The following is a 13,438-nucleotide window of genomic DNA, read 5'->3' as shown; positions in this document are numbered from 1 at the left end:
GAGAGACAGAGAGAGAGAGAGAGAGAGAGAGAGAGAGAGAGAGAGAGAGAGAGAGAGAGAGAGAGAAAGATCTCAACTGGTTGCCTTTTTATATGCATCCCAACACCTGGGATTGAATTTGCAAACTGGGTATGTGCCGTGACCAGGTTGGAGGCCACAAACTTTCAGTCTACTGGACGATGCTCCAACCAAATCAGCCACATGGGCCAGTGCAATCTTGGTTGTTCTTAAGGTTGAATACTTTTTCCCATTTTCCACATATATGTGAAATTCTTCTAGCTTCTTTCAATCCTTCTGAAGTGTTCTTTCCTTCAGAATGTCCGATCTACATGTTTACATGTGTGCTAGACCAAAACAGGATACAAATACTTTTAGACTTACTGTCAGCTGCGAAGAAGGATGTATCCAATGTAAACTCATCCAGAGGAATCACAAGTTGACCTCCTGCCTCCCACTTCTTGCGATCAGATGAAACTGACTTTTCTTTTTCATGCTTTTTGTCATCTTCGTGAACAATTGCTTCACCCATATCAGAGTGGTACTTCTTCCCTTTTTCATCTTCTTGAGCTTTAAGATTTTGATTTAATCTACGCAGTATTTCTCGCTTACTCTAAAACAGTTAAAATGTTGTATTTTATGATGTATATGATTAAGTAAAATGGCAGAGAAAACAATTAAAATTGTACCTACTGAAATAGCACTGCTCATCTTTTGAGTTTCTTCTGAGCTTTCCTGGGTATCAGTTAAACTTCTGTCCTTTAAATACAGATTGTTTCAGAGTAAGAAATAATGTTATTTTAAAAGTCTACCTTAAAATTTTAGATATTTTTATTACTTTTGTTTTTCATTAAATTGCTCCTGGTGAAATTATTTTATTCCTGTAAATGCTAACACAACTTCCTTTATTATCAGCAGTGAGAAACAGTTAAATATCAAGTAATAGACTAAATATATAGTAAAAGGGCCAATTCTCAATTATTTCTCATATTTTGGGATTACAGATCACATATTTAACTATATGATGAATAAAGTAATTCAAGATAGGCTGTGTTATTTTGACACTTTCTTTGTTTCATGTCCATATATACATTCTTTTTAAGCAAACTTACTAAACATAATTGAGAACTGGCTTTTCTTCCTAAGCAAAGAGAGTAACAATAGTGAGTTCTGAGTCCCATGTACTAATGATAATATAAATTCTGTCTTCTGTTAGTAAAATCATAGCAATCTTAGACACCTAGAATTTTTAAGTATATAAAAAGAAGAAATTAGTAGTTATGAAAGCAAAGGTATCTGGAAGACTCAGTTTATGGAAGAGCAATTTTCAAAGTTTTAAGTAAGTAATATTTACCAAGAAAACACATAAAGAAAAAAACATTTAGTTGCATGGATTACCTCAACTTGTAGTATTTGAGAAAATACAAAAAAGTATAGTGGTCATTTTTAAAGCAATACAGGAATGAGACAAAGAGCATTTTACCCAGTAAAGTAGTCAGGAATTAGCAGTCGCTACAACCAGAGAGATGAACAGCTACTTGAGATGTGAGACTGGGTACCAGGAGGGGGACCACACAGTGGTATCTAAAGTTGAAGTGAACAATGTAGCACATGCAAAGTCGTTATCAGAAAGATAAGAAACTAAACCTACTTGAAGAACAATGGTTTCTTCTATCAAGTTCTTGAGAGTGACCAAGAAACTTGTATTTATATCTTCCTACTCAGTCCTGTTTTCAAGATAAACACTAAAGTGTAAAATTGATGTGCCAATAACACCAGTGTTTTCTACAAAAAATTAGTGAAACTTAGCAATCACAAGGCACAGACATTAACTGACAGGAAAGGAGAAAATCAGGTTAATATGTTATATTACACAATTCAGGAGACTTTTTCCCTTCTGTCTGATGAATTCTAGACTGAAATTCCACATCATGAGCCCATTTACCTAAGAACAGACTTTTCATACTTTAAATGAATACCTGACACATACTTCAGAGTTTAAACTCTGTACTTGCCTATATATCTGTGTTTTACATATGGCATTACAGAGATTCAGAAATAGAAGGTAAAAGAAATAATTGATGTATTAAATATAATTATAGAGAGTCCACTAACACTTGCTATGCCAAAAAAATTTTTTAAATAAATGTAAATATGTCTTAAACTTTATGTCCTAGAATTACTTTAAGTACCGAGACATTATGTCTTAAAAATGAATCTTTGTTAACTGGGAGCTGGGGCATAAAAATGTATTTGCTTTTATTTTTGGTATATTTGTGTATATATTTTATTTGTTCAATATTTTAAAGTAAAAGAGAGAATCATTTTAATATGGTTTTATCTACCAGGTGGTCCTAGATATAAAACTTATGAGCAGCAAAGCTCTACTATTTAGAGTACATGCACAAAAATCTTAAGTAGTAATTTTTTCCTAAAAAAAACAAGGGAACATTAGAAATTAATATAGTTTCATTAAATTTAATCCTTTAATAATTGTTTGACTTTAGGGAGTTCTAAATATTAGGACACTTACCATACCCACTTCTTTCAAAGCTGAAGTCACAGAAATAACAGATCTCATCTGGTGCTTTGATGGAGAGCCACATGCTTCATGCTGCCCCGAAGGAGGAGACACATCAGAACCCTTTACTCCTTTCAACACCAACTATAATAGAGAATTTAAATATACATTGGGAAATTTATATTTGCATGAAGAGATAAAATGTGTACATAAAATCACTGTTTTTTTATATACTATCCACAGTAGTTTTTGTTTATTCCTTCATTTTCATAATGCAAGGCAATGTGCTAGGTCTTGAAAGATCAGTGAATAAAGAAAAATATCTCAGGCCTCAGCTATAAACAAAATTATGTGTTATGTAGAACTATGTAATTCCTTGCTACTGCATTACAATGTTTCATAGAAAGATCTTAAAAAACAAATGGGCTTCTAAAAGACTAAATATTAGTCCTCTCACTTTTATTTTCATCAATTATATTTTGTGGGGAAAAATTATACTTATTAATCTTATGCTTAAAAAATACCTCTGCACCCTGGCTGGTGTGGCTCAGTGGACTGAGCACTGGCCTGGGAACCAGAGTCGCTAGTACAATTCTTAGTCAGGGCAGATGCCTGGGTTGCAGATCAGGTGCCCAGTAGGGGGTGCTTGAGAGGCAATCACACACTGATGTTTCTCTCCCTCTTTCTCCCTCCCCTGCCCTCTCTAAAAATAAATAAATAAAATCTTTTAAAAAAATGCTTCTGCAATTTGTACAATTTTGGTACAATCTTCTTAAAGTTTAAATGTCAATCACCCAACACAAGAGCCCTCATTATAAAACTGTCAACACAGAATGGAAGAACTAATAGGTATAACGAATATTTATGTCATTAAAATATCATTTGTTGGCTCTGGCTGGACAGCTCAGTTGGTTGGAGGTATCATCCTGTACACCAAAAGGTTGCGGGTTTATTTCTGGGCACATACCTAGGTTGCAGGTTTGATGCCCGGTTGGGGTGTGTACAGGAAGCAACTGATCGATGTTTCTTTTTCATATCAGTGTTTCTGTCTCTGTCTTCCCCTCTCAAATCAATAAACATATCCTCAAATGAGGATTTTTAAAAAATTGTAACAAATATAATACATTGACCTGAACATTTCATACCTCAAGGTTAAAAAAAATAAATTGCTTTAGGGGCCTTTTAGTCTAGCCATTTTATCATCAGGTTAAAAAAACTCAAGACTTTTCTATAAAATGTTTTTTAATTATCAATGTAAAACTGAATTTATTTTATGTCACTAATACTATCTGCTAAAAAAATTAACCAGCAGTGCCACCAAATGACAAAACTCAAAATTTTACCAAATACTGAAGCCAGGTTTACAAACACATGAAACTATTAGTTTACCCTACTCTTGATGCATAGACAAATACAAATACTATTTCATCTGTCTATACTGAATGATTAATAAGGGTTTAATGTATGTTAGAAAAACATTAAGTGACCTGATTTTATATTGTGAATACAGAGCAATTCCACATGCAATTTTATATAGCTAAAGATACGGCATGGCCAAATTTTATCAAATTCATAGAACTTGTGTCTCCAAAGAACCAAAAATATAAAAATATTTGCATTTAAAAAGTTTTTCTGAACCAGTATTGCTACAGCGCATTTACACCAATGTCTAAAAGAAAGAACAGCCCAAGGGAGCAGGAAGGGGGCAGTGTTTCCACCCCAGGGAAAGCCTACAGACCTGTATAGCAGGTCCAAAGAACAGGAGAAAGCAGCAGGAATGAAATACCAAAAAAGGTAATTCAAATTAAATATGAACTCATCATATCAAAATACAGTCTAACTTACCTGACAGAATTTCTCTAATTCTAATTTGTATTGAATTTTGATTATTAAATACATTGTATGCTTTTTAAAAATTGAGTATCTTTCTTATATGTTTCACTCACAATATGAGCATATATGTTAGCTGAGAAAGGCAACTCTGTATTATTTTACAGAAAAAACCCTATCATCATACATGAAAATTTTTCCATATTAAACTCCTATTAAGGACTATAGTTTTTGCCATTAAATATGTCAGAGAGAAGAACTTACAAAATTGGATATACGTGCCAAAAGATTTAATAATTAAGGCTGTAATTCTTACCATTTGTTAGATCAAAGACACTTTAGAGAATCCAATGAAAGATATGTAGTCTTAATGAAGAAAAATGAAACAACATACATACAAACTTTTAGCTAACATTTCAGAAAGTTCAGTAATGCTAACTTCAACTCTACCTTACTATATGTAACACAGAAATGAATAAAGCATATCCATTAAAGATAGGAAGAAAATATTATCCCTGATCTTATTTAACATTGTCCCAGAAGTTCTGGCCAATGCCAGTAAGAATAACACGGTAATACAAGGTACAATTTAATAAAAAGCAGAAGTAATTAAGGTGTAGTGTGTAAGAATAAAGACTTTGACACAGGGTAGAACCAGGTTCAAATCCCTGTTCAGCACTTACTGGAAATGTGACCTCACCTAATTGTTTTATCCTTTCTATATCTGCCTTGTAAAGTTGCAAAGATTAAACAAAGCCATACATGTGCCATGGTTATAATGTGCCTGGCATACAGTAAACAAAAAAATTGTAGGAATTACTGTTATGATGTATACCATGACTACTTGCCAATTATATAGTCTCATGCTATAAGCCCATAAAATTAACTGTAAATTGGTAGAATTCACTGCACAAGAGATAAGCAAAAATCCCCAAACAAGCAAAAAACAAAAACCCAATAATTTCTCTATATATCCGCAATATTCTGTCAGAAAAAGAAACCTATAAATACAGAAATGGAATTTTAAACTGTCAATAAATAATCCTTATAAGAAATATTACAACATGGTTTAAAATGATCAAAATGATGCTGTAAGAGATATAAAAGAAACTATTAGTGACTTCAGATATTTAACATGTTCCTAGATAAAGATTATTATAAACATACCAGTTCCTCTTAAACTAATTTGTATATTTAAGATAATACTGATCAACATTCCCACAGGATTTAAAAAAAAATTACCCTAAAATATATCTGATAAAGAAAAAGAGAGCAAGCCATAGTCAGGTAGATCAGTTGGTTAGAGCATCATCCTGACATGTCAAGGTTGTGGGTTCAATCCCTAGTCAGGACACATACAAGAATCAACCAATGAGTGCATAAATAAGTAGAACAACAAATCAATGTTTCCCTCTCCCTCCTTCTCTCTCTCTCTCTCTCCCGTCCTCCCTGCCTAAAATCAATAAATTAAAAAAAGAGAGAGAGAAAAAGAAATGAGGGATGAACTGTATTAGAAATTAAAATATAGCCCTGGCTGGCATAGCTCAGTGGATTGAGCGCAGGCTGCGAACCAAAGTGTCCCAGGTTCGATTCCCAGTCAGGGTACATGCCTGGATTGCAGGCCATGACCCCCAGCAACTGCACATTGATGTTTCTCTCTCTCTCTCTCTTTCTCCTTCCCTGCCCTCTCTAAAAATAAATAAATAAAATCTTAAAAAAAAAGAAAATATATTCTAAATGCATAATTACTAATACAATGTGGTACTGGTAAAACAAAGAATGGAGAAGAAAGTATAATGCATATATACTAGAAATTCATTATCTAGTATATACAAGAATTTATTTTAAAGGTGACACTATAAATCAGTGGCAGAAGGAACCTGTAGCCATTATGTGATGCTGGGACTTTGATTAGCTACTTGGCAATAATAAATAAGTTAGGTTATCACCTTAAATCAAACCCCCAAATATTTTCCATATAGATCATCTTAAATATGAAAGAGAGAGAGACAGAGCAATGGAGAAAAGAGTAGGAGAAGGGAAGAGAAAGCAAGAACAAATAAGAATTCAAAAAGACAAAAACAGAGTTACAAAATTATAATGCTGACATACTACCCAGTAAGAGATACAAGGGCATTAACACAACCAGAATTAAGCATCTTACATGCTCTTCCCACACTTTCTTCTCTCTCTCGTATGCTTCCTTTCTCTTCCGCTCCAATTGTTCTTTTAGAACAGCAGCACGCGCACTTGCTTGGGCCTGAAAATAAAAACAACAAAGTAAGTTACCAGAAAGAAGGGCATAAAGTATATTTTTAGTTTTTTTAGGTCTATAAAGATACTTATTTATTAACCAAAAAAGAAGTGTGTGCGTGCGTGTGTGTGGTGTATCAGAATAAAAATGTTAGCTCACTCTATATCCCAGCCCCTACACCAGGGCTCAACAAACAGCAGCTGCTCAATAATGCTTGTTGAATGGAAATAAATTCACGTACATTCTAACAGAAATACAAATGTAAAAATTTAAACTATAATTATTATACATGAACCTCACTTTTCTTCATAGAAATGATGATTTATATCTTTAATTTTTAAGGTTAACATTTTTTCATTTTAAGGTTACTTGTGTGATAATTTCATATATTTATGCCACAGTTTAATCAAATTTCTCTCCATAAATATGATATAAAGTATGAAATAGTGCTGTTTTTCAGAAACCCAAAAGTGAGAGATAAAGGGGAAAGAAAATTAAAGCAAGAGAATAGGTGACTAAACTACAAAAGACAACACATTCTCTATCTTAGATTTCAATTTTCTAAGAAAACTCTTTCTAGTCTATACCTTAAAAACTTCAACCTTCTTACGCCTCGTGTCAGCTTCCCCACTTCCTTGTCCTTCAGAATTGTCAACTTCTCTCTGTAAAATAAGCAGATAAGCAAACCACTTAGGATAGAACCTCAAATTCGGTGCAGAGCTCTTTGGAAGAGAATATGAATAAACCTGAAACCTGTATAACTTTTTAAATCAGTGTCACCTCAATACATTCAATAAAAAGGAAAAAATAAAACAAAACAAATATGTAAAATGATAAATTGTTCAGTGTTACTAATTTTTCCTCACAGCTGCGTGTGAACTCTTCACCACTATCAACGCTTAAGGAAAATGGGGGAAAAGACACAAAGAGAATGATAGAAAATGTTCCACTTGCCCTGGCCAGGTGGCTCAGTTGGTTGGAGCATTGTCCTGTGCACCAAAGGGTTGTGGATTCAATTCCTGGTCAGGGTACATATCTAGGTTGTGGGTTTGACCTGTTTGAGACACGCACAGGAGGCAACCGATCGATGTTTCTCTCTTACATTGATGTTTCACTCTCTCTCACTTCCTTCCTCCTTCTCTAAAATCAATAAACTTATCCTCGGGTGAGGATTAAAAAAAAAAAAAAAAAGAAAGAAAAGAAAATTTATCATTTTACATGCCCATGGGTACTACTTATATTTTCCTCTTAGAATTCCTCTGGAACAAACAAATGGTCTTATCAATTTAAAATAAGATTTACTTTATCTTCATGTATAGTTTTGTGGTCTTTCACTGTCTTAATCAGATTTTATTTTGTGTTCATGGCACAACATTTTTAATCTTAATCTATTATAATATCAATTACTTTTTTAAAAATTGATTTTCACTCAACCTGCCTTTTCACCACGAAGTTTGGCTCTAATTTGTTGGCGCTCATTGAAATTCTGCAATCTTATTTGTCTCAGCCTTGCAAGATACACCTATAAGGAAGAAAAAAAACGCAACATGTTAATTTAACAGAAAAACCACCATTTTTACTGTTAAATTATTTTTAAATTAAAGAAAAGGGTTAATTGAATACAAGAAATAAAAGTTTTGAAATCTGGTTAATGGACATATAATATTAGCTTTCGAGTTTTTAATTTAGACCAACTTATTTCTGAAAAGAAATACACTGTAATTACAAATTTTTAATTTTATCAAAAGAAAAGAAATTTAACTCAATACTGAATAACAGTTATGGGGCAAAATTATGACACGGTATATCAGTCAAAAAAAATATTAACAGGTCCCTACAGACCTACAAAATCCTTGAGTTATTGTTAAGCATTTAAACCATGCAGGAAAGGAAGGCAAAAAACTCAAAAATGGCTATGTGACAGAGGTAGCGAACATGCGGGAAGCATACCTCTTCCTCTTTGTTTCTTGGCTTCCCTCCTCTTGAAGAGCTGGACCTGCCTCCATACATAGCTGCCAGGTTTTGCAGGATTCCCTGTTCATCATTTAATGTACTAAGTTTAAAGAATGACTAAGGCTACATCAGCATCTTACCTAGGAATATCCAGGTGCCATTTTATTTCTTTTGTGTAATTCCAATCATTTATTTCTAGCTGATAAACTGATAACAAACCCTGGCATTTTCCTGTACCAATTTAACCAACATATTCAGCGACAACAGAAGGAAGCAATTAAACCTCACATGTAATTATTCGAAAGAGACCAGCTATGTTTTTATTAGCCTCTTGGGAGGCTAGCTGATGCCCAAATCAAACTTTTCCTCTACAAAGAGCCAATCATTTCTACGGGTTTGTTTATATACTGAACACACAATCACAATATAAAATATTTGATCTTAAACTCTTTGCACTTGGGCATGTCCTATTACTATACCACGAATGATCACATTCAATCACAAACTGATTCATTTTTAAACACAGTTTATCATAAACATGAAAATTACCTTATTAGAATTATCCTTCAATAAAAGTATTAGATTGTTGAATTATCTATTTTCTCTTCTTTTGGCACACAACTACACTTCTTGTTCCCCCTAATTAGAAAAATCTTCAGTCCTACTTCCCCATCTAATATCTTTTTATCAGCTTATTGAAAGTGTACTTTTTATACTCATTGCCTCCATTTTCCTGCTTGCCACTTATTTTTTTAACCCACTACCATCTATTTTCTGATCACACTATGACTCTAAAAATTTTCCTTATTTTTTAAAAGATTTTATTTATTTACTCTTAGAGATGGGAACGGAAGGAGAAAGAAGGAGAAAAACATCAATGTGCAATTGCCTCTCATGTACCCCCTACTGGGGACCTGGCCCACAACACAGGCACGGGCCCTGACTGGGAATTGAACTGGCGACCCTTTAGTTCACAGGCTGATTTAGTTCACGCAGTCGACCGAGCCACATCAGCCAGGGTGAAAATTTTCTAAGGTTATCTTTGACCTCTAGTTCAAAATTCAAATAGACCCTTTTGAGCAAATTTTGCAATTAACATTTCCACTGGAAATTAGTTTGGACTAAATCTATTTAATTTACGTAAGTATTTTTTTCTCTCATAAAAATCATGTATGTCCACTATAGAAAATTTATAAAGAATATATATAGCATTCATAATTCTACCATCCTGAAAGGCAAAGTTTAAGAATATTACCTTCTGAATTTCCTTCTATGTATATGTATGAATATGTATATTTATTTTTACAAAACTTGAATTTTACTGTATTAACATTAATATTCTGAGTTTCTTTCCACATTTGATATCCTTAAAAACATTATTCATGCCCTGACTGGTACGGCTCAGTTGTTTGGGCCTCTTTCCGCATGGTGAAGGGTCAGCATGTGCCTGGGTCAGGGCACATGCCAGGATGCAGGTTCGGTCTCTGGTTGGGGCGTGTGCAAGAGGCAACCGATGAATGCTTCTCTCTAACATCAATGTTTCTCTCCCTCTCTTTCTCCCTTCCTTCCCCTCTCTCTAAAATAAATCAATAAAATCTTTAAAAAACATTATTCTTAGCTGACTACATAATATTCCACTAAATAATGAATTATAATTTACACATTAAAAAATTGTCTCTTTCAGTATTTAAAACAATATTCTCTCCTGAGATCTTCCAATCTTCACTATTTTTTATAGGATCTTTTCTTTCCTGGCTCATTGATGTCAATATTTACTATAGATTCGTTCTCTGGCCCACCTTTTCTTCTCATTCCCAGGCTTTAACATATGTTGCCAATTCCCAAATCTGAACCAACCTCACAGTCCTTATCTCTTGGGACTTCTTCTGTATATAAGCAACTGATATCTGGACAACTCCTCTCTTATGTAGCAAAGCTTCCTCAAATAATATATAGACATGACTTCATCATTCTTTTTACTACATGAGCTTATTCCTATTTCAGTTATTGATCACAACCAGTCACCCCAGTCAGAAGGCTGGGAGTTACCTTTCTCTCTCTCTCTCTTATGTCAAATACAAATCACTACCAAAGTACTAATTCTACCTCCTGCTGGCTCTGTAATTTATCCCTAGTTTCCGCCTTAGCTCAGGCTCTCTTTTTTCTGACTCCTGGATTTCCAGAAGAGCTTCCTAACTTACCATCATACCTCTGGTCTCACATTCCCCTACTGTATTCTCTACAAGGAGGCAGGGTAACCTTCCCAATATTCTCTTTCACATTGAGTCCCACATGAATCCTGCAATGGTTTCATTACATTCAGGATATATTCCACATTTTGTTGAATGGTACATAAACCATCTCCTATCTCACCTGTGCCACTCACTGCTCAATCTATAACATCTACATTCTAGCCATGGCAACTGCTTACAGTTTGTGGACTAGGCCATGATCTCCTCATCTTCTTAAAATGGCTAACTCACCTTCTAAAAGGCAAACCAAACATCTCACCCTGGAAAGCCTTGGCCACACCTCCTTTAGTGAGTTAGGTGTGACCTACCATACCACTTTTTATATATGCCTCCTGCAGTAGCACTCAGCAGTGTGGTATAGGGGCAGGATGCTATGATGGTGGGAACATGGACTACAACAGGCTGTGAAATCTGTCAGTTCATGTATTGGTCAATGAACCTAAGCACTGCTAACCTTCAGCAAAATCACTTAAGTTTGCAGTAAGACTGGCATAACAGAACCACCTACTTCATGGGTGGCCCAGAACAAAAAGTGTTACCCTAATTGCATGTTCTGCCTTTCTCCTCTTCCACCCTGAAAAAAAAAGGCTCCTGCCCACTCAGTTTCTTCCCCTCTTCAAGGTCTTGGCAATTACTTGAGCTTTTGGGAAGTAGGTCAGAGATGGGAGAGGTGGGGATAAAACAAGGAATAGGCAGCACTGGGCAAAGACATGAGGTGAACTCTGGAAAGATGTATGGGAGTATCTACAGAGGTACAGGGAGTGGGTGGCAAACTGAATATGGCTATTGATTATATCTTTCCTTCATGGTATTTGAAAAATACAAGTAAACATAATCTGAGTTACTTTGAAGTAACCTTTTTAACATGTATAGTTTGAAATATTAAAGGCAAAAAGTACAAGGGTGTTGTGTGCATCTTTTATCTAGTCTCTCCCAATTTTATCATCTTGCATAACTATAGTACACTATAGAAACGAGGAAACTAGCAATGGTAGAAACAACAAAGATTGATTTCACCAGTTATACATGAATGCATTTGTGTATCCATTTATCAGTGCAATTTTATCACACGTATAGCATTGTGCAACCACCACCGTCACCAAGATACTTAATTGTACCATTACTGTAACACTTCATAGCCCTACTTACTACTCCTATCCCTAACACCCATCAACTATTAATCTGTTCTCCATCTCTACACTTCATAAATTTTACATATATGGAATCCTACAGTATGTATCTTTTGTGACTGTTTTTACTCAGTATTATTTCCTTGCAGTCCATCCAAAGTACTGGATGCATTTAATCAATGGTTCATTACATTCTACTGCAAACCATTATACCATGGTACAAATATAGCATAATTTGTTCATTCATTAATCCACTTTAGCACATCTGGGTAGTTTAAGTTTGAGCTATTAAGAATCAAATTGCCAAGAACACTCAAATACAAGTTTCTAAATGAATATAAATTTTCCATTCTCTGGGACATAAGCTCAAGAGTGGAATTACATCTTCTTGGTGTGGTAAATCCATTTTTAATTTCAAAAGGGACTGCCAAACTATTTTGCAGTGTGGCTACATCATTTTACATTTCTACCAGCAACATATGGGTGATCCAGTTTCTCCACATCCTTGTCAGCATTTGGTCTTAGCGTTATTTGTTATTGTAGCCATTCTGGTAGATGTGTAGTAGTACATTGTTGTGGTAATAATTTGCATTTTCCAAATGGCTAATGGTATTGAACATCTTTTCATGTGTTTATCTGCCACCTGTAGATTCTCTTTAATAAAGTGTTTTAAAAATTTTTTAAAAAGTTGAGTGTTTAGAACTCATATTCTGAGTTCTTTGTGTTTTTAATGGTGAGTTTGGGTGGTTCTTTATATATTCTAGGTATAAAGTCCTTTGTTTCTCCCTACCTGTAATTTCCTGTAATTTGTTTTTTCTCCCTCTTAACATGGTCTTTCACAGGACAAAATTTTTTAATTCTCATAAAGTCCAGCCTATCAAGTTTTTCTTTTATGGATTGTGATTTTGGTGTCATGTCTAAGAACTCTTTATCTAGTCCTAGGTCCTGAAATTTTCTTAGGTCTTTTTATAGAAGTTTAATGATTTTATGTTTTACATTACAGAACATCTGTTTTGAGTTAATTATTGTATAAGGTGTGATGTTTAGATCAAGGTTTATATTTTTGCCTACAGATGAATGTCCAATTTCTTCAGCACTACTGTTGAAAAGTCAATTCCTTCCTCCATTGAATTTGCTTCTTTTGTCAACAATCAGTTGGCATCCTTGTGTGGACCTATTTTTGAGTTATCCATACTGATCCACTGCTGTGTGTGTCTATCCATCCACCAGCACTATACTGCTATCTTGATTACTGGAGCTATAAATAAGCCTCATCATCAGCAATAGTCAGTATTCCCACTTCAGTCCTCTTCTTACTTATTTTGGCTGCCTTAATGCATTTCTCTTTCCAAATAAATTTTAGAATAAGTTTGTCTATGTTTATTAAAATGTTTCTGAGATTTTACCAGGAATTGCATTAAACATATAGATCAATTTAGGGAAGACCTGCCATTTTTACTATATTGAGTCTTCCAATTTATGAAATTGGTATGATTCTCCA

General features: G+C 34.3%; 1 protein-coding gene across 3 annotated transcripts in view; it reads right to left on the bottom strand.

Moving 5' to 3' along the window:
• The window catches only part of NEK1 (NIMA related kinase 1), a 101,317-nt gene that overhangs the window by 32,818 nt on the left and 55,061 nt on the right, over positions 1-13,438 (bottom strand). For 2 of the 3 annotated variants that reach the window (XM_045831325.1, XM_045831328.1), the window contains 7 exons: positions 8,553-8,636; positions 8,041-8,124; positions 7,190-7,264; positions 6,513-6,608; positions 2,531-2,662; positions 691-756; positions 382-610 (listed from right to left, as the gene is read on the bottom strand). In XM_045831325.1, coding sequence (XP_045687281.1) covers positions 382-610; positions 691-756; positions 2,531-2,662; positions 6,513-6,608; positions 7,190-7,264; positions 8,041-8,124; positions 8,553-8,636 — 766 coding nt within the window. The remainder of the gene's footprint in view (positions 1-381; positions 611-690; positions 757-2,530; positions 2,663-6,512; positions 6,609-7,189; positions 7,265-8,040; positions 8,125-8,552; positions 8,637-13,438) is intronic. The other variant, XM_045831326.1, reaches the window with a different exon arrangement.

The sequence above is a fragment of the Phyllostomus hastatus genome, unplaced genomic scaffold, assembly GCF_019186645.2.
Source record: "Phyllostomus hastatus isolate PE091 unplaced genomic scaffold, TTU_PhHast_1.1 phas_contig_159, whole genome shotgun sequence".
Classification (NCBI taxonomy): Eukaryota; Metazoa; Chordata; class Mammalia; order Chiroptera; family Phyllostomidae; genus Phyllostomus; species Phyllostomus hastatus.
This window is presented reverse-complemented; position numbering and strand designations above follow the sequence as displayed.